The 25,320-nt window shown below is 47.6% G+C and overlaps 9 protein-coding genes across 9 annotated transcripts; 4 read left to right on the top strand and 5 right to left on the bottom strand.

Moving 5' to 3' along the window:
- Nucleotides 1-90: 90 nt before the first annotated feature.
- Nucleotides 91-2,503, bottom strand: GGS22DRAFT_153209 (decarboxylating 6-phosphogluconate dehydrogenase). The gene is made up of 5 exons (XM_047959815.1): nt 2,278-2,503; nt 1,986-2,018; nt 1,365-1,920; nt 858-1,292; nt 91-805 (listed from the first exon to the last, which is right to left on the bottom strand). The coding sequence occupies exons 1-5, from the start codon at nt 2,289-2,291 to the stop codon at nt 365-367; spliced, it is 1,479 nt and encodes a 492-aa protein (XP_047822967.1). The 5' UTR covers nt 2,292-2,503; the 3' UTR covers nt 91-364.
- Nucleotides 2,504-4,278: 1,775 nt separating this feature from the next.
- On the top strand, nt 4,279-5,973 carry GGS22DRAFT_153207 (RNA-binding domain-containing protein). Its single transcript, XM_047959814.1, has one exon. The coding sequence runs from the start codon at nt 4,531-4,533 to the stop codon at nt 5,752-5,754; it is 1,224 nt and encodes a 407-aa protein (XP_047822966.1). The 5' UTR covers nt 4,279-4,530; the 3' UTR covers nt 5,755-5,973.
- Nucleotides 5,974-6,605: 632 nt separating this feature from the next.
- GGS22DRAFT_177726 (TPT-domain-containing protein) lies at nt 6,606-8,326 on the bottom strand (the record flags this gene model as incomplete). Its single annotated transcript, XM_047963533.1, has 3 exons — nt 6,606-7,459; nt 7,511-7,814; nt 7,895-8,326. 3 exons carry the CDS (start codon nt 8,324-8,326, stop codon nt 6,606-6,608), a joined length of 1,590 nt encoding a protein of 529 aa, XP_047822965.1.
- Nucleotides 8,327-10,611: 2,285 nt separating this feature from the next.
- GGS22DRAFT_153202 (diacylglycerol acyltransferase) lies at nt 10,612-12,019 on the bottom strand. Its single transcript, XM_047959813.1, has one exon. The coding sequence runs from the start codon at nt 11,856-11,858 to the stop codon at nt 10,794-10,796; it is 1,065 nt and encodes a 354-aa protein (XP_047822964.1). The 5' UTR covers nt 11,859-12,019; the 3' UTR covers nt 10,612-10,793.
- Nucleotides 12,020-13,663: 1,644 nt separating this feature from the next.
- GGS22DRAFT_153200 (PLC-like phosphodiesterase) lies at nt 13,664-15,634 on the bottom strand. The gene has a single exon (XM_047959812.1). It carries the CDS (start codon nt 15,312-15,314, stop codon nt 13,917-13,919), a length of 1,398 nt encoding a protein of 465 aa, XP_047822963.1. The 5' UTR covers nt 15,315-15,634; the 3' UTR covers nt 13,664-13,916.
- A 12-nt stretch (nt 15,635-15,646) lies between these two features.
- On the top strand, nt 15,647-17,544 carry GGS22DRAFT_67611 (uncharacterized protein). Its single transcript, XM_047967764.1, has 4 exons — nt 15,647-15,704; nt 15,756-15,988; nt 16,037-16,955; nt 17,006-17,544. Exons 2-4 carry the CDS (start codon nt 15,863-15,865, stop codon nt 17,476-17,478), a joined length of 1,518 nt encoding a protein of 505 aa, XP_047822962.1. The 5' UTR covers nt 15,647-15,704; nt 15,756-15,862; the 3' UTR covers nt 17,479-17,544.
- Nucleotides 17,545-17,702: 158 nt separating this feature from the next.
- Nucleotides 17,703-19,538, top strand: GGS22DRAFT_67572 (RNA-binding domain-containing protein). Its single transcript, XM_047967762.1, has 8 exons — nt 17,703-17,859; nt 17,939-18,049; nt 18,263-18,294; nt 18,348-18,382; nt 18,443-18,494; nt 18,553-18,619; nt 18,671-18,818; nt 18,874-19,538. The coding sequence occupies exons 1-8, from the start codon at nt 17,821-17,823 to the stop codon at nt 19,320-19,322; spliced, it is 933 nt and encodes a 310-aa protein (XP_047822961.1). The 5' UTR covers nt 17,703-17,820; the 3' UTR covers nt 19,323-19,538.
- GGS22DRAFT_153193 (6-phosphogluconate dehydrogenase C-terminal domain-like protein) lies at nt 19,494-21,191 on the bottom strand. The gene is made up of 2 exons (XM_047959810.1): nt 20,735-21,191; nt 19,494-20,618 (listed from the first exon to the last, which is right to left on the bottom strand). Exons 1-2 carry the CDS (start codon nt 20,848-20,850, stop codon nt 19,763-19,765), a joined length of 972 nt encoding a protein of 323 aa, XP_047822960.1. The 5' UTR covers nt 20,851-21,191; the 3' UTR covers nt 19,494-19,762.
- A 1,810-nt stretch (nt 21,192-23,001) lies between these two features.
- On the top strand, nt 23,002-24,735 carry GGS22DRAFT_177723 (cytochrome P450; the record flags this gene model as incomplete). The annotated part of the gene is made up of 2 exons (XM_047963532.1): nt 23,002-23,279; nt 23,337-24,735. 2 exons carry the CDS (start codon nt 23,002-23,004, stop codon nt 24,733-24,735), a joined length of 1,677 nt encoding a protein of 558 aa, XP_047822959.1.
- Between the last annotated feature and the right edge of the window lie 585 nt (nt 24,736-25,320).

Here is a 25,320-nt window from a genome sequence, read left to right as displayed (position 1 = left end):
AGGATATCTTTAGATACCTAGTACCTAGGTACCCAATCAATCGTAAGAGCTCTAATAGCAGATGTAACATTCAGTAAGATCCTACGGCCGTTTCTATCGTTTATAATCCATGATCATCCTCCCATAAGAAAGTTTAAGCCATCTCATGATTCTCTCCAAGGTTCTAACAAGACTCAAGTTCATTCACATAAGCAGTTTGTAATTATTTCACTTGTTTATATTTTTTTCTTCTAATCCTGGTGGCTATTTCATGTCATAGCATGCTAGATTCCTTTTCCCTCTATTGAGAATGGGACCAACCCTCATACTAATCTTACCAACGGTAAATGAACTAGTTCATATCCTGTATGTAAAAACACTTTGTTTATGCCTGGTAGGTGGAAGCAGAGACGTTTCCTCCGCGACCAGTCCAGTTGACGTGGTGGTACTTGCCCTCGGGGTACTTCTCGTTGGCGTACTCGGGCTTGATCAGGAAAGTGTGGGCACCGAAGTAATCACGCTGAGCCTGGAGTAGATTGGCAGGTAGATCCTGGGTGCGGTATCCATCGAACCATGACAGAGCAGTGGAGAATGCAGGTGTCGGGATTCCAAGAACGGCTGCCTTAGCAACGACATCTCTCCAGCCGGGTTGCGCCTTGTGAATAGCCTTGTTGAAGAAGTCATCGAACAGTAAGTTCTCAAGGTCGGGGTTGTTTCGGTAAGCGGCAGTAATGTCCTTAAGGAAGACAGAGCGGATAATGCAACCACCCCTCCACATCAAGGCAATTGAGGGCTTGTTGAGCTTCCACTTGAACTCTTTCGCGGCCTAGTCAAATTTGGTCAGAATCTGTTTAAGGATAGGCATAAAGTTCACAAACCTCTTGCATCAGCATGAAACCTTGGGCATATGAAATGATCTTGGAGGCATACAGAGCCTGCTCAAGGTCATCAAGGAATTGCTCCTTGCTGCCCTCGAAGCTACTCGTACGGCCGACGTATTCGAGCTTCTTGGAAGCCTTAACACGCTCGGCCTTTATAGAAGACAGGCATCGGGCCAACACAGCCTCGGCAATTAAGGTGACGGGCATTCCAAGGTCCAAGGCGTTGATGGCAGTCCACTTGCCGGTACCCTTCTGACCAGCCTGGTCTAGGATCTTCTCGACAAGCGGCGTTCCATCATCATCGTTGAAATACATAATGTCACGGGTGATCTCAATCAGGAACGAGTCTAAAACGCCCTTGTTCCACTTAGTGAAAACATCTCCAATCTCCTTGTTGGACAAGCCAAGACCACGCTTCATGATATCGTAGGCCTAGCAAAATATAATTAGCTAATCTGTATTGCGGACAATATTGAGGTTTATAGGGATGGAATGGGATCTAACCTCGCAGATGAGTTGCATGTCACCGTATTCAATACCGTTGTGCACCATCTTGACGTAGTGGCCGGCACCTTCGTCACCGACCCACTCGCAGCAAGGCTCGTCGTCGCTCTTGGCAGAAATGCTCTGGAAAATGTCCTTGACGTAAGGCCATGCCTCCTCGTTACCACCAGGCATTAGAGAAGGTCCGAAACGAGCACCCTCCTCACCACCGGATACACCGGAGCCGACAAATCGGATACCCTTACCCGACAGGTACTTAGTTCGTCGGTTCGAGTCGGGGAAGTGAGAGTTACCACCATCGATGATGATGTCTCCCTTTTCTAGGAGAGGTAGTAGGGTCTCGATCCAGTCGTCGACAGCCTTGCCAGCTTGTACCAGCAGCATGACACGGCGGGGCTTCTTTAGCTTAGAGATGAACTCCTCGTTGGAGTGAGCACCGACGATAGACTTGCCCTTGGCTTCGTTTGCCAAGAACACGTCAACCTTGGAGACGGTTCGGTTGTAAGCGCAGATGGTGAATCCATGGTCGGCCATGTTCAGAATCAAGTTCTGACCCCTATGGATTTACGGATGAATATTACGAATCATGGTAAAGGAGTTAGGAGTTAAGGTAGAACGTACATGACGGCCAAGCCAATAAGGCCCAAATCAGCGCTTTCGGATTCGTTAGCATGACTTCAACGGAAAGCTATTATAGCGACGTCGTAGGGAATGATATGGTATGGTATGGTATGGGATGAAGCTCGCCTTGGGCCTCCTAGGTTACTAGTTATGTTGGCGAGTCGAGCCCTAGAAGGGCAAGGGAATCATTTCAGTTACAAATGTCGCGAAGGCATACGACGGCGGGGTGATGATTATTGATGGTGGGGTAATCATCATAGCCCAATTGACAGAGAGGGATATTTCAACTTACACGGCACCAGACATGATTGCGATTATGTTGGTAGCTCAATCGGACGGAATAGAGTGTAATTTTAGCGATGGAATAGAAAAGAAAGTATAGAAAGCAACCAGCGGATGAGCGCGGGTGTACGACTACTTTTCTATGATGGGAGTTGTAAGGAAGAAAAAAGTGGATGGGATGGAGAATGGAGGGGTAAGGTTATGGTCGTCTAATGAGAAAAAAAGGCGTAGGAAGGAGGGGAATTTGTTACTGAAATACACCTTCCCCTCCACTCCCTTAGCAACCTTGCCTACACCTTTCTGACCAACCAGACTAAAGCTACCGGGTTTCCCAGGTTAGTTGAATATGACGGGAAAGCTCCTGCATCCCCATCAATCAAAGAACGGCCGGGAAGCACGGGCTTACTCAGGGTGCTTCCTTCTTGATGTGTACGTACGTTACCCGTTATCCATTACTAGATTCATAGATCAATGTCCCGATTTGTCTCGATTCCTAGTATTTGCTCCCTGATAGTCGTGAATGATTCCCAATTCTGGACTACGGAAATGGCATTTACTTACGCATACTCACAACGCATATGCTTCACTTACACAACTGTTAGAACACTGTGAGCATCGGCCTGCGCTCTGGAACAAACTCGCTAGTAAAATCATGTCATTTTGTTCTCTATGCCGGGGAGACGCCTCATTTCCGTCTTGGTTGATTCAGATTCCCCCGTGTCGCCTCAATGGCGTTTCGTAGGAATCCACCGGGGATGTTAAGTTTGGAACAACCTCGGGTCCACTAGATTGGAATAAACTATTACCTACCTACCTAGTACCTCGCCCGGACCTAAGTGAGAGGTGCATAGTAGTAATATACCTGCTTGTTCAGCCGTATCATTTATCAGCCTGATTTCTCCGGATTCAACAAGGTTGGTGGGTTTGCTCTCATGTATTACTGGACAACGTTCCCGATCTTAACAAGTTAGGAGACATTACCTAGGTAGTCAGTTATTCACACTACTAGCAAAATGCTACCTACCTAGGTAGACGTATGTATGCTTACCAGAACGCTTAGCAATTAGGAAGCGTCTAGACAAGCCAGCCCGCTGACGGCTAGGTATATGAGACATTGGCACCGTCGGAATACGGAGACACCGGAATGCGATAGCACCCTAGTCACTTACAATAAGGGGCTGTCCTTAATAATTGCTGTGGGAAGCCGACAAGCAACGTGTGGCTTAGCCTGATAAAGTCGTTGTGTAACTACATAGGTAGGTCAGTAGGTACCTAGTTAGTAGTTACTAGTATGTAGTATCATTTACACTTGGTGCATCTAGTCCCGAAGAGCGAAGATATCGTGAAGGATCTTACCCAAACCTGCCACAAGCGTCCAGAGGGGCTCCGTGAGCGGCGCAAAAACCGGCCGAGCGTGGCTGCTGTGGAACAATAAGAACTTCTCACAGACGTAGATCCCGCTCGCCTATGCGAGGCTGCAACAAAATGTCTCATTGTACTAACCGGCGAATTGGGCAATAAATGAACAGCCTAGGACCAATCGTGGGGGATATTCGTCGGCCCTTTACGCGGATTTGCGGGCCTCGAAACTATTATGTTTTAGCGGCCTTATTTTGCTTATGCAAGTGGGTTGTGATCTTGGCATTCAACCGAAAGTCGGGAGATAGAGTAAGAGCTTTTGCTGTTATGTACTATGTACATTAAAGATAATGGTATTTATATGTAAACAGTGATTGCTGAGTAGAGACCAATTGTGTTAATAATTCATGTGAATATCACAGTATAGATAGTTGTAAACCTGGAAGTCTTTATAATCTTGAAGCACCCTATTGGAATTTGAAAGTTGTACTGTGCAGAATTTGTGAACCCCCACCTAAAGTTCAAAGTGATGTTCAACCATGTTACCAGCCACAGTCCCACCTAGCCACGTTCGTCATGCGCCACAGGCGGTAGGGAACCTTAATCAATTAGGTTATCCTAGCTAATATCTAAAATCTTGAAGAGCGTCGAACTTCAATATCAACCGTTCATCAACTAGCAACCGCCAGCCCATTAGAGAAATCAATACGTCGTTCACCACTCGAGAATATAATCACGTATAATACCACTCTCAATAAACACGTCAATCCAAACCCACAGCCTTCTCAATAAAATAGAGAGACCTTAGGAACAAGGGAACAAGAGACGAGCAAGTCTCATAGGTACGTGTTGAACCCGAAATACACACACACCACCTTTCGTCGGGCGCACAGCAAAATTCATCATGTCCTATCCGCCTCCTCCAGGCTCGAACTCGTCGCTCCCGCCGCGCCCACCGCCCTCGCGCGTATCCGGCTTCAAGCCCGCCTTCTCGCCCGCGCCTCCCCCAACCCACACCCCGAGCCCCGGCGCCGCGACAGGCGCTCCCTACGCAGCACCCGCGTACTCCGGCGCGCCCACCACCGCCCACCACCACCACAACCAATATGGCGGCTCCTCGTACCAGCAGCCGTACTCGCGGCCCCCCTCCATGAACAGCGGGTACCAGCAGTCCGCCTCCGCGAACCCGTACCAGTACCCCGGGCAGCAACACCAGCAGCACCATCAACAGAGCGGATACCAATCGCAGCCGAGCTACTACAGCGGACAGCCGCAAGCCGCTCCCCCGGCCACATCGTACGCTGCGCCGCCACAAATCCGCAACCCGTTCCCGGCGCCCGCACAAGCGCGTACCAACGACGACTATGACCCCGACATGGCGGCGCAGATCGCGCAATGGCAGAGCGCGTACGTGAAGGACCCCACTAAGGAGGGTCCCGGCGCGCCAGGAGCAACGGCAGCGGTACCCACGTCCAACGGTCGGGGTGGCGGGTACGCGAACGGCGGCACAACGACCACGACGACATACAGCGCAGAGCCGAGCGCCACGGCAGCAGCAGCAGCAGTGGGAGCCAACGCCGCAGCAACAAGCACCGACAAGAAGAAAACCGTAGTGCGGTCCGGCGGCGGGCAGAAGTGGACGGACGACACGCTACTAGAATGGGACCCCTCGCACCTGCGTCTGTTCGTAGGCAACCTAGCAGGCGAGACGACCGACGAGTCGCTATACAAAGCCTTCTCGCAATGGAAGTCTTTGCAAAAAGCGCGTGTGATCCGAGACAAAGTAACCGCGAAGTCGAAAGGGTACGGGTTCGTATCCTTCAGCGACCCGGACGAGTTCTTCTCAGCCGCGAAGGAGATGAACGGGAAGTACATCCAATCGCACCCCGTCGTCGTGCGCAAGAGCACGACCGAGATCAAGCCCACCGCACAGAAGGACAATAACCGCTGGAACAAGAACAACAAGAACAAGAATTGGAAGAACAAGAACCGCGGTGGAGGAAACGGTAATGGGTCCGGCGGCGGAGGTAAGCGGGAAGGAAGCTTCGAGCCCCATCTTGGCCCTGCGGCTGCGGGTGTGCATAAGCCGGGCCAGAAGACCAAGGGTGGACTTAAGCTGTTGGGTTAATTACCTAGGTATAAGGGGTACGAATTAGTATATACCTAGGTTGGCTACAAGATGATACTACCCGCATAGCCTTTGTGTTGCTGGGTTCGGGGTGCTTTGTTTTAGTGTTGGGCGTTGAGGAAACTCAGATTATTAATGAAAAGCCTCGATTTAGACACCAGGGAGCATGACGTATAATTAAACCCCGTTGAGAACACGGTCCTGATATGCTCTATGTCAGGTGAAGATGATACGATATTGTATTCCATCAGTTCTTACAATCCGTGTACAATCTGGGCTCTGTATGACCGTCCAGCCACCTGTAATCGTCCGCGTATACCTATGGAAGGATTCGATATCCTTAAAGACATTAAACAGCCTACCAACCTGGAAGCCAGCTTTTTTGCCCAAGTCCAAAGTGTTTAGATGTGCCAATCTTCTGTATTTGTATTCGGGGTATCTTGTTTCCTTATTTGATCTCATCCTACCTAGCTAGGCCATAGTTGCCTTGACCTGCTTCACTTTGTTCCCATATCTTCCTCCCATCCTCTCACCTCAAGCCTTAGATGCGGTGCATCTGCTTGCCTCACATACATCCAACTGGCTTCCTCATCTGACAGATAGACACCTAGGTAGGCTATGCATGGGCCTCCTCCCCCTAAGCCGGGACTCTTTTCATGTACCCCCTAATGCAGCCTTGACCTCCTACGTGAATGGTTGATTTGCCCCCTTTGACTTTTTAAATATTCACAGCCTTGCCACACAGACACCGTTTCCAAGTATGCTATAATTCCGTACACATATACAATTGCGCCTTATATTCCCCGCACATCTATTTGAACAGTCTTTTACAAACGAAAAATTAGCTGAGATCAATCCTCTCGAGAACGCTCCGTCCGATGGGGTTCGGTGGAACTTGAAGGTCTCGAGTTCGGTATGGCATCTCCATCAGCCGTAAGCAGATTGTCTTCGACACCGCTCGCGTCGTCGTGGGCTAGAAGTCCGGTTTCTTCCTCGTCAGAATCGCTTCCGCGTTCGACTTCGCTCGACGAACCAGACTGCGCTTGTTGATAGCCTTTGTTATGGGCGTCTAGCTGAGCATCACTGCGCATCTTAGACAGCTTGATCCAATTGTAAGCTCCGATAGCAGCAATTGTCACAACTAAGCCAGAGATGTTGATAGGAGTAAGCTTATCATCGAAAACCAACGCTGCGGCCGAGATCGTGACAACCTCCTTGAAGATACCAGCAATGGAAAGTGTGACGACGCTGCTTCGCTGCAGTAGAGCGAACTCGCTAGCCGTCATTAAGAAGGCGATGGTACCTGGGAAAAGGAGAATCAGGGGAGTCCTGAGAGGACCCCACTCCTCGCTTAACGCTTTCAATCCCTCGATCAATTCGAAGAAACCCTCGACAGGTACCGCGATGACGATCAGAGTAAGGAACATGACAGGCGCGAGGAAGAAAATGCTAGAGAATGGATTTGAAGTGGCCGGGTTTCGGAGTAATAGGATTTGTGTGAGACCCCAGCGGAAGCCGGAGAAGAAAGCGGCGGATATGACTAGGATAAAACCTCCCAGTTCGAATTCTATCTCGCCTGCTACCATCATCACTACACCACCAGTCATAGTTGCAATGATAGCTACTAGCTTCCACGTAGGAGTTTCGAGGCGGAAGGCGAAGGCGAAGATGAGTACAAAAGCTAGGGAAGAGGATTTGCACATAGCTACAATCGTGTTAGTTTGGTTCTCGTCATATACTGTGCGTTATGACCTACTGTAGAAAGTAAGGGTGATGAACTTCAAGGAAGTGTTTCCTAGTCCAATATCCAACCCCGTGGCCGCACCACACGGTCCAATTCTCGTCAAATAAAACAGCTTGGTCATAATCGGACGCTCAGGCTCAGCCTCGTGTCTCGACCGGCCCAGGTCGGAGTTGTACTGCGCATGGTAGGGCCGTAAGGAGGGTACGAAGAATAATACTAGACTAGCAAGGGAAAATTGTACGAGCATGTGCGTCGCGGTCGTGAATAAGGGAAACGCAAAGTTGAGTTGGCCGGAATCGAACATCCATTTGTTATACTAGAAAGGGGGTTATTGTTAGTAAACGAAGCTTCATCTCGTCGCGTGGCATAAAGAGAAAAGAGAAACAATTGACTTACTAAAGAGATTGACAACGAGAACAGATACCAGAGGCCTATAAGGATAGCATTAATGACCAATTTCCTGAAGACATTCTGGTCTGCCTCCTTTCGTTCCTCATCTGTGATTCTGTCTCTTGCGATTCGCTGGTCTAATCTGGTATTTCGTCGTCGCTTGGCCTGCTTCCTTCGCTTATCCTTCTTCGTCAAGCCCGTCTCTTCATCGTCATGTAAATCCTCCTCTGACAGGCTATCTTCGTCCTTGCTTTCCGATCGAGACGCGTCCCGGCTACGATTTTCTTCGGAAATCTTTACTTCCAGGTCACCAGGGTTCTTAATGCTGGTTGCACGTGGTCGCGAAGTTCGCGAATTGGAGGGTTGGCCGGGGTTCGGGTTAGCTGTAAGTGTGCTCCGACGGCGACGATGGCCGGTGGGAGCAGCTATTGAATCCATCTCGATATCCTCGGGACGGCGACCGGCGGCGTTGGCAGAGGAAGAGTTGGCACCATCTGACAACCAGTCTACCTTGAAGCTGGTGGTGGCAGACGATGCTGAGGAGGGATTGGAGAAATCGAGATTGGTGGAATTGGGTGCCAGTACACTATTAACAGACAATGTCGTTGGCTGAGGCGGTGAAGAAAGAGTGGGCAAACGTCGTTGAGATGGATGATAGTTGGACAAAGGAGAAGACATATTTTTTTCCAAGTTGTAATAGGAAGTTAGTGTACGGTTAGGACGGCGTGAAGTAATACATGCAAATGGACCACAGAAACCACAGAAACCATAGAAACCCGGCAGGCATCATGCCGTACAAATCACCCCCCTAATGTCCCCTAATCTTCCCTAATGTCCCCTAATGGATCCCCTAGTCCCCCAGTTTAAAGTCTCCAAAGTCTCCGAAGTTGTCAACTCTACCTGGTGTCGATCAAGTTTGGGTACATAAAACCTGAACAGTACCCCTTTTATGACCTGGCGACCTGGCCTTGGCGATTAAAAACAATAGAAGTTGATGTGTGCAGCGGTTTGAGGGAGTCATGGATCCTCTGGAATTACTCGCGATTAAACTTGTATCCGCGTTGTTTTATGCACAAACAGCCTCAGATGTGCAATTGTGGGTACCATTTTATGTACGATCTATCACATGCACAGTATTGCTATCACTTTTAACTGTATAAATACTGTCTAGTTAGATTTCCTACATCATCCCTTCGCCCCATTCACTTTAGATGTATTTATATGATTATATAAGAGGTTATTTTTCATATTTTGAACTATCTAGTACATCATCATTAAGGATAGGACAATATTTTATAATATTATGGTAGGCTATCTTGTGCTTGCCGTTGATTTTCAACTCGACGACCCATATCCTAGCCTTCCTCCAGTTGATAGAAACACTATAGCTACTGCTGGGGATCACCAGAGTATCCCATATCGAATTTGAAGACCGAGAGATCGTCATTGTTCTCAAGGTTTTCGTCTTTGGGCGAGCACGACATGAATCCAGTACTCACGGGTGTGTTTAAAACATGCCGTGCTCTCGCCATCCCGTTCCCGCGGATAGATACACTACCCGGTATATATCATCCAAGACAGTCCGCAAAATTAGGAGAATGAATCAACGTTGTTAGGCATACTAGATAATAGGTATACGCCAATGCTTATCTGCCTAACCATACGTGCATTGTCATCGGAGTCCTCGGAACCCAGCACAGATGTCCGTGGAAGATTTGGTCACGATATGAGAATATGCCCATGAGCCGTGCTTTTCAAATAGCCCAGTCCAGACAGGGCGAGGATAACATTGACATGTGCCAACTCATACAGTTACAGTACCAAAATGTGTGCCGCAGGTATGAAGTCGACATAAAACACCCCGGAGACACTGCAAGATCGGCTTTCGGTCTGCCGGTCCACCCCGTCCCCGAAACGGATAAGTGCCTTCGGGTTGGAATATTTTACTCGGAGCCGTATTAGAGATGGAGGACTCGCTTCTTTGGCGATCGCCCGGAGACAACTGTTGCGCTCATCTATGGACTATATTATCAGATTCGGTCGCATATCCTTCAATGTCGAATTAAAGAATATTCTTAATGCTCCATTCTCATAAACGAATATCTCTAAACATCTCCAAAAAATCTAAAATCTAAAATCTAGAGATTCCCCCCTGTTTAGAGTTAGCTAGAGCTAGAGCTAAGTGGAGATCTAGAAAGTTGCTCAGGCCTCCAACGTCGCTCACCGTTGAAACTCTACAGCTTGTGACTTTTTCGATTTGGAGAAATCAAAGCTTGGTGTGGGGCGCCGAGCAAATCCGGGGTTATCCAGTCCTCCCATTCGCCTGAACATTTCAAATCTTGATCTCCTTCATAAATTTCCAAGCCAGCAGCACGGCTGCACGGTAAATATCAACTGAGCTCTGCCCACAATCCTCCAAAAAACGCCGTCTCTAATTTCAAATTGCGACTTGCATAACTTGACGTAATCTCAAAATTTCCCAATATTTCCCGTTCTAGATTTAGGTCCTACATAATATCAATATATCGTCCTCCAATTAAATACCTAATGTATGATTCTACTACTTATAAATATTCGTATAGTGTGGACACATTCTAATTGTCCTTAGGATGAGGTGGGCTGAGCCCATAGTCTCACCGTAGCAGTGTATCTGCTGATAAAGTCACGGTCTAGTCGATAGCCTACTTAAAATACCACGAATAAGACAGACTATTCAGACACTGGCCGCAATGTGAGTTATTTCCGAAGCCATATCGCATACCCGTCTATTCTGCGACGTAAGTTGAACAGTGGTAACAATTAGATTATCCCTCACGCACCTTGCGCGAGCCTGTAAGTCTAAGTCTAATTATATTCAAGAGCACATAGGAAACGCCTATCGAATAACCCTACACAAAGCCATGTTCTAGGGCAATATTTGCATCTCTTCCTTCCTGTCAGGGGAGAACTCATCCTTGTATCGATCCCATAGCTTCTCTAGCTCGGTCACGTACAAATCATGTAGTCGGTTGATCTCCTCCTGGTCAACAGAATTCGATTGCGTGACCTTGATTGGGGCTCCGACCACAATATTTAACGGACGACGATAAGGCATAAGGCCTACATCGTAGTTGAAGATCCCTCGTCCATGTAAGAAAGGAAGGGTAAATTTCCACACCTTAAGGATGAACATTTGAATCTTGTGTACCATGGGATGCTCCTTAGGATGTAGCTGGTCGTAGAGGTTGTTTTCGCCAAATGCCAGCACAGGTACTAGGTCAGCGCCCGTCCTGACTGCGATCTTGACAAAACCCTTACGTTCCTTTAGAATCAGTCGCAACTGCCCCGGCTGCGCTTCGAGGGATTCTCGAGCACCTCCGATAACAATAGTCACACCACGGCCCATGCCCTCTCCGTTTGGACCACCTTTACTTAGAATGTTAACAATGGACTCTTTCGAGACCGATCGTACACCAGCAGCAAGGATGTATTCGCGATAGAGTGGAATACGGAAGTTCGAGTCCAAGGTGAGTAAACTGTTTGTAATGCCAGGAAATTTATCCGAGAATCCTAAAGCATCGGTACCAAATGCTACCCAAGCGCCGTGGGAAATAATACCATGAGGGTGATAGCCGAAGATATACTTCCGTGTAGGTGGCAGATCATGGGTCTTGTAGAGTTTAGCTGGGAAGTAGCCCGCAAAGAGATGCCATAGATAGCTCTTGCGGAACCATTCGGATCGATACTTGAGCTTTCCATCTGTAGCAGCTTTTGAGCTTAAGCAATGTAGAAGATATATGAGTAATAACGGCCACACGAAGGGGTTAGCAGAAAGAGCGAAAAAGATAGAGACCGTCAACGCTATGCACATGCAGTGCATAAGCACGACAAGCGTCTGCAGCCTGCGTTTTAGGGGTACATTCCACGGAGCCCATCGAATGCCGCCGTTCGCGTTTGGCCTAGGAGGGATGTGGATTTCGTCCAGCGTCATATCATCCAACTCGGGATACGAGTCGTCATCGTCTTGTGCATTCAGGCCACGCCTAGGAGGCGAATCCTCTATTCTTTCACCCTCGTCGTTCAGATCAGATTTAAGGACAGAGGCATAGCTTGCTCCATTCGTCCCGTCAACATCCGCTGTGCTTTCTACGCCGACAATTGTAGTAGCATCGCTGCCTTCCATAGAAATGATGCTTCTTTCATGATCGGGGAAGTCGTGAGATCCCTTCACGAGCTCGTCGACATTTTGAGCTTGTAGTTTAACATCCTCATTCATAACACCATTTTCTAGTGTTCCTTTTAAGTTGGAACCCGCGTTTGCGACTTGTTCATTCCCCTGGACGTTGTCCATCTTGGAGACCTCTGTCGCCCTGAAGTCTCTTCGTTTAAAGACCTGGTACGATGGGCCGCTCTTAGAAACCAGTACCCTAGGAATGTGGGATGTAATGTTCGAATTAGTCCCCACAGCTCTTGCCGGACTTATTGAATCGTTAAGGGGTGAACTTCGGTTGTCTACAGATGGAGAGCGAGAGGGATCGTCACTAGTTGTACGTGGAATCCGAGTATTACTCGGTGCGACTCTATTTGTACGAGGTGGAGTGTGAGGATTGGACAGATCACTGCTATCCTGGCTTGCCTAGAGACAAATAGAAGTTTAGTCATTGTCTTCGTCGGCTTGTGATGAATGGCGATTGTTAACATGCGCAAGACATACTATGCTTGACGAAATGGAGACTTCCCGCCTATGTCCCCTAGGAGTTGTAGATTTAGTATCGCGAGTTGGGTTGTTGGACGGGCTATTCTTTCGAGAGCCTAGATTGGAGTCAGAATCGGCCGTTTGTACTTGATCCCATGGATCTTGATGACATCTTCGTCCTAGACGTGGCAACTTGGAGCCGTGAGAACTGTGTGGGCTGTTGGAAGGCTCCTGGCGCTGACGCTGGAGCTGGGGACTTTTACTCTTGCCGTCTGCCATAATTGATAAAATCTAGGGTTGAAATAATGTTTCCATATTCGACAGAAATGGAGATAAAACATACCTTAAAACAAAAAAGAGAGAAATGTATGAAGTGTAAGACGTATCGCCTATCATCCGTTTTGGGGATTAAACTTTGCACGTTGTCTTAGAATGCCGGTACTGGCTCTATTTAAAGTTCTCTAAGGGCCCCCGTTTCGTCGACTAACAGATTAGGTCTGCGCCGTGTTGCGATGGCTCGAAGGCTATTATGTCAAGCAATGCTGCCGAAAACAAACTTGGAAATCTCGCAGCCTCGGCAACCTCGGTATGCGATCTGCGATTTGCGACAGAGGCCACGAACAAGAAAAAACGGGCCAGGCTAGAATTCAATGACCTGCATCGCAAAATGTGCCGGAAAGAGAGATTTGGGGTCTCTTCAAAAGTGGCAAGGCTCGGGTCCGAAAATAAAAGGAGGCGTAAGCCAATAGTTACACAATATCTCTAGAAAAATCCATCTTACAAACATTCCAAGTTAAGAAGGTTGTAAATTCTAGGGAGAGAGCTGAGTGTTTGTAGTGTAGCTGTAATTTCTAGTTACAGTGGGGCTTACAGCTCATTATTAAAGACAAGGGCCTGGGTGGTGAATGACGTATGAAACAGCACGTATGCTAACATGTGCAATTCATTGGTTCACCTGCACAGTTATGCATTACAACACTACCGGGTATAACATTTTCATATTATACAACTAATGAAGTCATAAATATACCGCAGCTCTTCCTCAGTAGCAATAGTAACCCCCTTTTTGTTGTTGACTTCATTCATCTAGATTCTTAGGATTTTTTTCCAATTTTTTAATATTGATTTCTTGAGACGGACTATATAGGTACCTACTCATTGTTGCGAAAGGGAGGGCCGTTAGCAGCACCGGTGTACCAGGCTTAAGATAATTTGTTACTTAATTTCCTCCTGTAGATAATTGATCTATACCTATGTCATATAGGTGATTGATGCCAAGTCTAATATCTATTCAAAATATAGTATAATAGCCTATAGATACCCGTAACTTAGGTTCGCAGGCTAAACCAAAGACTACTGCTTCAGCTGCAGTCTTGCGTTCCAACCGACTATACATCTAATAAGATCCCAATCACCATCTTGGCCAACCCAATCCGTAACTACTATACCAGTACTCCCGTCTCCTACCTTTAGACCCGCTGGCCCCTTACCATCTTCGCCGTGCCGTAAGCAGAGATATTCGATGATGGCCGGGTTCGCCTTGGCTGCAATCTTCTCGGGCCAGCAGTTGGCGTTGAAGAAATTGCTAGCACTCAAGAAATTCACGAAGAATGGCTGTGGTGCAGTACCCTCATTGTAACCTTCGACTCCGGGAATGGGACACGCAGGCTCCGCTGCTCGTTCGAGGTGGCCGCGCGCCAGATCAAGCTTCTTCTGTATATTGTGGCTCTGGTCAATATCGTAGAAATCTTGTACACGACCAAGGCCGCTTCCAATTAGCCCATCTTCACAATTGTCCGGCCAGACGCTAGCGTCGAGTCCCCATCCTCGGCCATCCCATTCGCCATCTAGACTCGGGTCGTTGGCGTGTCGGCGAAGGAGCACAATTTTTCCTCGCGCCTCACCAAGTTTGGGAATTCGTGGCTCCGTATACCATCGTCTTCCGTCCTCGTAGTAACGGTCTTTTAAAATCTTGGATAACTGATGATCAGTACCCCTGCCGGTACCTTCACGTTTTACGCTCATGACGAGTGTCTCAGACGGATTGGCCTCTAAGAATGAGTAGATAACATCAAGCATGTCTTTAAAGTACTTGGTTCCCGTGAGTGATATGGGGAACGCGCTATGTACGAGCGCAAACTCCGAAGAGTCGGAGCCCACGTTTACACGGATGTCGAAAAATCGTACGCCGTTGTCTAATTGGTCGCGCACGTTGACTGCTTGGCATCGTACCGAAGGTAGCGCGACATGGCAGGTCGGGCTATTGTGGGTGCCTGGTATGGATAATGCCGAGAGGGGATATTCATCGTGTAACTCACGCATCCAACTCGAGAGATTAGCTGAGCTAAATATGGCTAGACAACTACCAGATTGAACGTAGATAGTCGTGTACTCATTAGGAGCACCGTCCAGCTTTGTCATGACCGTGCTGCGCTGCGAAGCACTCGGCACATCTACCTGGTACCGGTGTCCATCTGACTCGAAGGTCAGGCGGATGACTTCCCTGCCCGGATCAGCCGTGCGAATGTCCGTCGTGTGGGTCTCGAAGGGTCCGATGGGGAACGAAACATCACGACGATCTCGAGCATCGCCTTGGATGCGAACATTGGGTGAAAGAGAAGTTGAGTTGAAAATGCCGGTAATCCTACCGAGAGGAGTTGAGCGGCCAGATACAGACTGTCCTTCGAACCGCTCCACGAGCTTGAGCTCCAGTGGAGTGGCTGTGAGGTTACGGATAACGAGGTCCGCCATGGGTAAGGATTTTAGTTAAGGAAACTCCGGTGAAGTAAGAAAAGGAAAGCCATCTAAGCGGATTCCGGATTTACATTATGTACCTGAGCCACAGCTCGGGCTAAGCGCCAGTCCAAGAGCATTGTCTTAGGCGGAGGAAAAGAGACACGGCGATTGGATAAGATGCAGTGGGGAGCTTCATCAAAATGCAGCTGAAGTTTATTTTTGAATTGCTTTTTTTTCTTGGTAAAAGCCACGCCGCGACCAACAATTCTAGGAATTGAATGTTCTTTTCATTGTTTTGAAACCATCGAAGACTTCAAGTTAATAGGTAATTAATCTGTAACGGTTGCGAGAAAGACTTTGGAAAGTTATAAATATTTACCCACCTACTTGGTACTTACATAAGATGTATGAGTGGCTTATCGATATCGATATAATGAGGTTAACGAATCGTTTAAGGCAATACTTCCTCAAACCAAAACTCCATTTCGTCATCTATCTACATGTAGGACCTAGGTAGTCAACACCTATCGCCCGAATTCCTTAAATTTCTGAGATTGGAAGTCATGCTTCCTCGTTTATCCACGCGTCTTCCTCTAGCTAGATACCATAGGCTATGCATGAGGAAATTTAGTGTTAGAGCTGAGTCGACCCAAAGAATTAGTCTCGTATTATCGCCGAAAACCCCTAAAGTAAGTTCATTTTGCATCGGATTGCTATAGGAACTAATGTCTATGTAGCAAGCAGTCATAGAAGCATTAAGCAAGCATTTCGATCATTCACCTAGAAAATCTATCAATATTTCGAATGGTGGAGCTGCCGTTTTTGCTTCCCCTAACTTCGCAACTTGGCTAAGAGATGAGGTTTTCATAGAGGACTTGCTCAGAATTCTCTTTAATCAAGGTGATAGCGAAAACACCAAATGTGAAAGCCTCAGCGCTTTATGTGCGGTAACGGATGGACTCACACCAAAGAGACTATTTGGTGAGCCCCAAACAGGCTTTTCCATATTATATGACTCAACAGACACCATCTTACCCGATTTACGGGATATTGAGGGTCTCCAACCAGTCACTGATCAGGATACGGAATCCTCGGTCTCATTCTTATCAAAACCTCTTCCTGGACATATACGACCACTTGAAATTACATTGCCTTTAGCAAATACAGTTTTCCAGACTGGAAGACGCACTACCTTATTTGCAAGCCATTGGCAACGCGATAGACTTGGGAACTTAGGCCATCCTCAAACATTTATGAAGCCGACACAGCGGATATGTCCCAGCACCGATATATCTGACTGCATCCGCCCTCATATTCCTCTACTACCCCTAATACCCCCTCGGAAAATTGTTGCCGGCTTTGGTAATATCGTTCGCCAGGTTGAAGTCAATGGTTTTCCAACCCCTGCCTCAAAAGAGCTGGAAGATCTCGTTCCAAAAATATTTGACATTAGGTTTAAGCAGGATGCCTCGCATTCACCTGGACCTATCGGGGTATGGTGTTGGGTTTTACCTCCTCACGTCGTGGAGAAGTACGACCTTCTTAACTTTAATGTCTTTCAAGTCGAATCACCTCAATCGGAAGTAAAGTTAACTTTTGAGAGCATGGATATGTTCTCCGAGTTGATATCTTCCGGTTGTCGACTACATAAAATACGTATGTGATTCATAACATTCAGGTATCAGCGTAAGCTAATGAGCATTTAGTCAGCGGAGGAGGTGGCTGGGGCCTCAAACAGGGACTCCTTTCCCTTGACCCTGAGACGAAGTTCTCCCTACCAGATCAAGATGATCAAGACGATATTGAAACATTTATCAAGGCATTCGAAGATATTGATAATCCAAATCCATCCCAAGGTATCGTGACCCCAGGTTCATATCTTATGTTCTGTATCGAACCACACTGGACAGAGAAAGAACTAGGAGCACTTCAGCACATGACGCCATTAACAGCCCTGGGTGTTGCTTCAAGTAGCGATCAAGAGCCTGATTCTGCAAACATATCAAATGGCATCGAAATAATCGATAACCACTTTGGTGTGGTATCGAAGACTGGTCTCTTCTTGAAAACTACGGCATCACCGTATGAGATGAGCGATAGCGATGCGAGCGAGTCAACTGAACAGCCTCAGGTATTCACAACGAAAGTTGACTCGCCCCGAGCTTTTTTCGTACTCTGATGGGTTTAAACCTGTCTACCAAGAAAATCAGCTATAAAGTAGGTATCATTAGTATCTTCTTCATGCATTTGTACATATAATTAGTGATAGCAAACAATATCCATATACAAACAGCTTTACAGCTATACAGTACGTAAATTGTTTAATTTACACTGTATTGTGTAATCATGCAGCTTTCCGATAAAAGGGTCCACGCTAACTCCACGCTAGCCATGAAAATAGAGTCAAAGCTCTGTGATGTACCTCTGTACCCGTTACACGTACAACTAAGATCCTCTGAACAAAGCCGCGTCTTTGTCGCTGACATTTACCAAACAGCCATTATTATAACAACGCTTGAAAATGGATCGTAGTCTTGATGAGATCGTTGCTGAGTCCCAGGTACGTAATTGAACTAATTATTATACAAATGAATGACTTGTGGTCGTTTTATTGCTATTCTTGCTAACTGAGTCTTCAGCATAAAAAGCGAGGCTCTAGACCTCGTCGAGGCGGTGGTGGAAATGGAGGTGGTGGAGGTGGTGGTCGACCTCGCGAACGCGACACCTATCCCCGCGATGGCGTAAGAAAGGTAACTGTTCAATTACACCCATACCATTGTCTTGCAATATCTAATAGTCTTCTGCTGCAGGTGCATTTTTCCTTTCCCTCTTCGACCACGCATCCCTTTACCTCGAGCGACCTGCTAAGTTATCGACCTGCGCTCGATGCCTCGGACTTCGATCGGTGATGGTTTACTCGTGAAGTGATAATGGCTAACTAGCAATCTCGTTCTTCGAGACAGTCAACCCGAGATGATTCGAGAAACATGGATTCGTGAGTAGAACCACCAAATATAGGCACATGATTATAAACTGACAAAGGGTTAGAGAATGGGTTCACGACAAGTTTGACGAGCCTGGCTGTAAGTCGGCTATTAGCTAATATCACCAAAACCGAGTCTCAATAGCTAATGGCACCTTAGCTCGCAACCGCCAGCGAAACCCACGACGTCGGCCGTCTCCGGATCGATTCCAGTTCGTATAACCTCATATCTCTTAAACCAAAGAGACAGTTATCTGATAGTAATACTAGAGAGACTCGTGGAGTAAAAGTCAAGGTAGACAACTTGCACTACGAGCTTACGGAGGAAGACCTCGATGTAAGAATGAACACATTCTCCTCCGTTTGAACTACATTAACCCGGTTCTAGGGTTTGTTTGCCAAGATTGGTAATGTTGTGAAGCTCGAGTTGCTGTACGACCGTGCTGGCCGCTCGGAAGGTACAGCATTCGTTACCTATGAGAATCGAAACGATGCAATGGAGGCGATCAAGCAGTACGATGGTGCCAATGCCAAGGGTAAGGATAGCCCCTCCCAGCGACTACATGTCACAGGCTAACATATCTCCTATAGGTCAGCCAATCCGCCTATCGACTGTTTCCTCGGCTCCCCGACGTAACCCATTCGACACCGCACACATGCCCGGTCGTCCGTTAGCCGAGCGGATAACTCGACCTCGTTCTCTTTCACCTCGCCGCAACTCAGACAGAGACCGAGGCGTTGACCGCTACGTACCTGGCCGTGTCAGTCGGTCGCGCAGCCCCCTTCCTCGCCGACGTGGCAATGGAGGCGGCGGTGGTAATGGTGGTGGAAGACGACCTGGCGCTCGACGCGAGGCAGGCACTAGCACACCTAACGGCCGAGAGCGAACTGGCCGGGATGGACGCCCCAAGAAGACGCAGGAGGAGCTGGATGCCGAGATGGCAGACTACTTCAACCCCAGTGGAAGCAACGACGCAGCCCCGGCGGCACAGACAAGCGCCAATGCCCCTGTCGGTGATGATGTGGACATGATTGAGTAAATTGGTCTGGCGGACGGTCATTCATTGCATGGTAAACACATGATTGCTTGTACGGAGTATTAAGATGGGTCAACAAGAGTGCTTTTAGTCTGAATTTGACATCTTCGGTATCGTGCTAGGCAAATAAAATCTTCCTAGCTACATGTCTGCTATTCTACCCATCTCACAATGCAGTAAATGCAGGTGTAGTGTCTGAAGCAGATCGTGATGGTAGACACCTGCAACCCTTTACTAGGTATATCCCATCCATAGTTTTCCGATTTGTCTTTTTACTAGGTACTTTGAGCTGTTATGATACTAAGGGTGCCTTGGGATTTCTACCATGGGAAGTTAAGACATTATAACCCCCAAGTCTAGATCTATAATAGGCATGGCATTGCCTATATCTACTCTCAACCCACCTTTAACAATGTCTATCTCCATCTCCCCCTTCTAACCCTCTACTCATTCTTCTTCTTCTTCGACTGCAACCCCTCCGCCACCGCAACCGCCATATCCTCCACCGTCGTACCCCGCTTCCTCTTCCCTATCTTCTCCTCACCTAACACCGTATCGTCCGCCACAAGCCTATACACCTTCGCAGCACCGATAAACGAGTCTGGTTCGAAACCGCCCTCCTCCTGCAACGTGCGCGCGATCTCTTCCATCTCCCCGGCCCACCGGTACGCCTTGGGCGCCATACTCACGACACCCTTTTCGGCCATGGTCAGGTGCATCGGCAGCACGGCCGCTAGTTCTGCTTTCATCGTGTCCAGGACTCCGAGACGGTGCGCCGTTGTGAAGGATTGGATGGCGAGTGAGATGAAGCCCTTACCCATGCTCGCGAAACACATCTTAAGCCCACTAGCGGCGCCGATGTCCTCGGAGATGTGCTTCATGTTTAGCGCGGAGAAGAGCTGCGGCCCGTAGTCTGGGATCGAGGAGAGAGAGTGCGGACCGGATGTGGGGAGGCTGGGGAGATACCATTCCGAGGTATCGGGTTTAAGTGCGGGTGGTCCGCCGAGGATGCATCCGTCGACGAAACGCACGGAGGAGCTAATCTGCTTGTTGCTGGTGAAGAGCGAGGCGATGTGCTTTACGCTCGAGGGCGCGACGGCGTTTAAGTCCGCGTAGTAGAGCGGGGACGAGGAGTCCCGCCGTAGGGGCCCTGTGAGGGCGTCCACAATGCGCTGCGCGGTTGCGACGGCATCGCGGGGTGGCACGACAGAGAGGATGACGGAGCAGGCTTGCGTTAGGGCCTCATCCGAGTCGAGGAGCTCGACTTGCGCAGCCTTAGCGCGCTCGAGAGTGTCGTTGCTGTGGACGTTTTAAGCATGAGATCGGCTTTATGACACAACATCGGGTGAAGTCAAAGAGAAACCCAATGGGCAAATTACAAGCTCGAGGATAGCAATGCTGGCTAACTAACTGACCTTCGACCTTTGATATTCGTCGCAACTGAGAATCTGTTGGCGATCAGTAGCTTGGCAATTCCCACCCCCATATCTCCGATGGAGATTATGCCGATTTTAGCCAACGGAGATGCCATTGTCGATTCTCGCTCAGCTGATAGCTACCTAGTACCGGAGACGATACTTTGTTACGAGATTATCTTGACGTTACTGTTATTTACGATATCGTAGAACTTTCTAATTCAATGTAATTGATCCCTCGTCACAAACGCAAAGAACAGGGTATCGTAGTGCCATGATCAGCTTCGTGCATGGGTATATGTCGGTGGCTTGGACCTTTGATATACCGCGGTCCAATCAGCTTAGAGATTGAGATTTCTCTATACCAGTAATAAATCGCGTGAGAGGGTTGCAGTTGGACACAAAGTGTCCGATGTACGGAAGAGCTCAGCGCTAGCCATCGCTTGTAACATGAAGCTATTCGGGATGAAATTGGAAGTTATAAAGGTGAAATTTCATTACAAACTAAAAGTTATTTAAATTATGCCATCTTATGTACAATCATGATATGTGATATCGCACTTGCGTTTGTACATATTATGCTCATCAGACCATACTATGGAGTATAGATACCAATCTGATGTATAGATCGAATAGAGATTTGGTATACCAACTAAGTACATGTACATACTAAAGAGTTTGATAATTGCTTGCATTCGATAGGTTGGCAAGAGGTACGAATCAAAAGTAGTATGTGGCAGTTGCGAAAGAAACAAGGATCCATCCCACTATTTGATTCGGACTAAAAATGCAAGTGCTTCGCGGTTCGGATCTCTTTAACTCTTTACATACTAGATACCGAATCATTCTTCCATTCAGAGTTATCCAATCGTAATCATTCCCATCTTCGGTCACCTTGCCAATACGGAAACCCCTTCGGCTGCCCGTCGGGGACCCGCGGGGCTGGGGGACAGGTTAGCCACATGGTAATTAGTAGGTATTACATCTTTGGATCCATCCGAATCGAGCATGGACTTCGTCTTTGAATCTTGCCGTGTCGGCGTTATACACTTGTCATTCGCCGCGCCAGTGTGGAAAACTCTCCGCACGGAAGATATCCTAAGTCAAACCAAAAGAACCTGCTCGCTTTCCTAGCCTGATAGAGTATTCAAATCATGATCATCTACACTATCTACACCATATACACCACCTACATAGTATGTATCGCAAGTGCCGTTCAGCCTCTAATCATCCGAATCTGTTGTAAGAACCTTGGAATCTTGGAAATCTATCCGGTTGTGCATCTGCGGGGCTTTCCAATAGTTCGGCCGACTTTTTGATCGGCCGATTTTTGATTTTTGGCTGAGCAGAGCGAGAGCGACTTTTATATGCCTCCCTACAGTGTCTTTTGGATAACCCTCTAAACGAGAACGAGAACGATACCTAGGTCCTAGGTAGTGTGTTGGAACACCTATTAGAACTAGCCAATGATGATCCTTTTAGAGCTTGAAAATTCATGACGCGTCCCTTTTTAACTGTTTTGCACTAACCATCATTCGACATCCTATTGCCTTCTTTCGTATGTTCCTCTGCGAGAGGTCAAGTTGAAGTTGAGAATCCCTGCAAATTGATATGTATCAGGGACCAATCTGTGGGCCGGCCAGTGTCGGATTCGCTTCATCTCGTTTCCATTAACCAGATCTACTCTTACAGTAATCAGATTCTGTATATAAAAACGGCTACGTTAGCCTTTAATCACCCCGGCGGCCTTTAAATTCATTCCATAGTGCCACTCGCCCCACGAAGTCCATGACAATTAGACTATAAACGGCCTTTTCTATAAACTCCGTCTTCCTGTTAACGAAACACCTCAGACTACCCAACTGGGATTAATCTGTTATTTAATTGGTTAGACGTTCTATAACAGCTACTAGGCTCGTCACGTCAACCTTCTATTAACCTATGACTATTCGCCTTTATTAATCAACTATTTTTGTATTAAGCCGACTACTTAATTCTAAAGACATACATCGATCGTTGTTGGGAATATCATATCAACTATTTCTCTAGTCGCGGTTGGGACCTTTTCAGATCGACTTCTCAACGCATGACCTTTCGGCTAGCCCCTGTTCCGTTCGCCTAGGACTCTACTCTAAGTAACTAAGACACCCATCGCCTGGGACCAAATTCGCCTTAATGCGGCCATAGTCTTTCTCTGGCTTTTCTGACAACTCTCAGTCATCAACTTTAGCAATTGCATCAATTTTCGACTATACACGATATTTACGATGCTGTCAAATTTGCGCAATTTCTCTATTATATCGCTCCTTTCCTCATATCTTGTCGTTTCTTTCCAGCCAGGATGGGCTAAGTTGGGATTCTTCGGCACGTTCGTTGCCATCTGGTCTCTCCAAGTATTTGTATATTACGGTATTTGGAGAGTCATATTATATCCTAAATTATTTTCTCCCCTTCGTGGTCTTCCTCAACCCAAGGATGGATCTTTCTTCATGGGACAATTTAAGGATATTAGGACTCAGCCCACAGGTATACCCATGAGGAAGTGGTATGTATAGGTATACATTTTTAGTTATGTTTATGTTTTGCTGATATAATATGAAAGGGTTGCCACTATACCAAATGATGGCATTATTCGGTACCTTGGCCCGTTCAACCAGGAGCGTTTACTCATAACTGGTCCCAAAGCCCTTGCTGAGGTTTTAGTTACCCGAAACTATGACTTTCAGAAGCCAGGCACTATCCGCTTCGGTCTCAGTCGTCTCCTAGGTGTTGGGGTACTTCTTGCCGAGGGTGATGAACACAAATTCCAGCGCAAAAACCTCTTGCCTGCATTCGCATTTCGACACATCAAGGAACTCTATCCGACGTTTTGGTCAAAGGGTCGTGAAGTTGTACAGGTTATGACGAAGACTGTTATTGCCAACGCACAGAATGAAACATCTTCCCAAGACCCCGAGAAAGCGAAGAAGACGGGTGTCATCGAGGTTGGTGATTGGGGGTCCCGGGTGACGCTAGACATCATTGGTCTTGCTGGGTTTGGTCAAGACTTCGGTGCTATCCAGGATCCAAATGCGGAACTCAGTCAAACATATCGAGATGTTTTCAAGCCATCAAGACAGGCCCAGAGGCTGGCTTTCTTAAACTTGCTATTTCCTAACTGGTTTCTCGCTCGGCTCCCTATCAAACGCAACAACGACATAAGCGCAGCATCCGAAACTATTCGAAACGTATGCCGGAGACTGATACGAGAAAAGAAGGAGAAGCTAGCGCGAAAAGAGCTTAAAGATCTCGATATCCTTTCCGTCGCTTTAGAATCTGGCGGGTTCACGGATGAGAACCTCGTCGATCAGCTCATGACTTTCCTAGCAGCCGGCCACGAGACGACGGCTACCGCGATGAGCTGGGGTATATACATGCTCTGCCGGAACCCCGAAATACAAGCACGACTACGCGCCGAGATTCGAGAAAACCTACCCCCTATCGACTCGGACCAGGAAGTCAATAGCCAAGACATCGACAACCTGCCTTATCTAAACGCCGTCGCTAACGAGGTCTTACGCTACTACGCCCCTGTCCCGCTCACGCTTCGCGAGGCTACCGTAGACACGACGATACAAGGACAGAGAGTGCCCAAGGGAACGGCAGTCATGTTATCGCCGTGGGCCACGAACTTCGACAAGACTCTGTGGGGCCCTGACGCGGATGAGTTTAACCCAGACCGTTGGTTGCCGAAGGGTCCCGACGACAAGAAAGCCGCCAGCGGAGGCGCGTCGAGCAACTACGCATTCCTGACATTCCTCCACGGCCCAAGGAGTTGCATCGGCTTGGCCTTCGCCAGGGCTGAGTTCGCGTGCTTGCTCGCGACGTGGGTTGGCCGGTTCGAGTTCGCTCTGAGGGACGAAAAGTACAGGGACGAGAAGAACATAACGATTAAGGGAGGCATCACTGCTAGGCCGGAATACGGCATGCATGTCTACGCTACGGTCGTGGACGGGTGGTGATGTGTGTATATGTGTATGATGGGCTTTGGATATGGTATGGTATGGAATGGGCTTGGCTTGTATATTTTTTACTTACCTAGACTACCTAGTTACGTTTAATGATCTCAGAAATTATTTATACCCCCTAGTCTTACTGCCCTTATGTGACGTTTATATAGATCTACAAATGAACTAGACTTATGCCAGGGGAGGAGCCTGTGGTCGGAGACCGCGTCACGGAGCAGGCGATAGTAGCAGTTAGCTCGCCACAAGTTCGTATACCATCTTTTCTCTTCTCTTAATGGGTCTTGTACCCCTTTTATTTTTAATGTTCGTCTGCGCATGTCACACAATATACAGCTAGTACGATGCTACCTTGCTTCACCCCCCTAGCCCCGGGCAATATAGATAGGTGTGCTAATGTTTAAAATAGAAGTAAACTCTATAGTAAGTAAGGCGCCGTTAAGAAGCTTATTTAAATATATAGGTACTTGCAATTTCGGTACTATGATAGAGCTGAATAGCCCTGTCTACCTAGTACGTAATTGATACAATATATCTAACTAACTGATCTATAGTCTTTCAATAAGCACAACTATCTATAAG

This window comes from Annulohypoxylon maeteangense (assembly GCF_022496945.1).
Source record: "Annulohypoxylon maeteangense strain CBS 123835 unplaced genomic scaffold GGS22scaffold_2, whole genome shotgun sequence".
In the NCBI taxonomy this organism is placed as follows: Eukaryota; Fungi; Ascomycota; class Sordariomycetes; order Xylariales; family Hypoxylaceae; genus Annulohypoxylon; species Annulohypoxylon maeteangense.
This window is presented reverse-complemented; position numbering and strand designations above follow the sequence as displayed.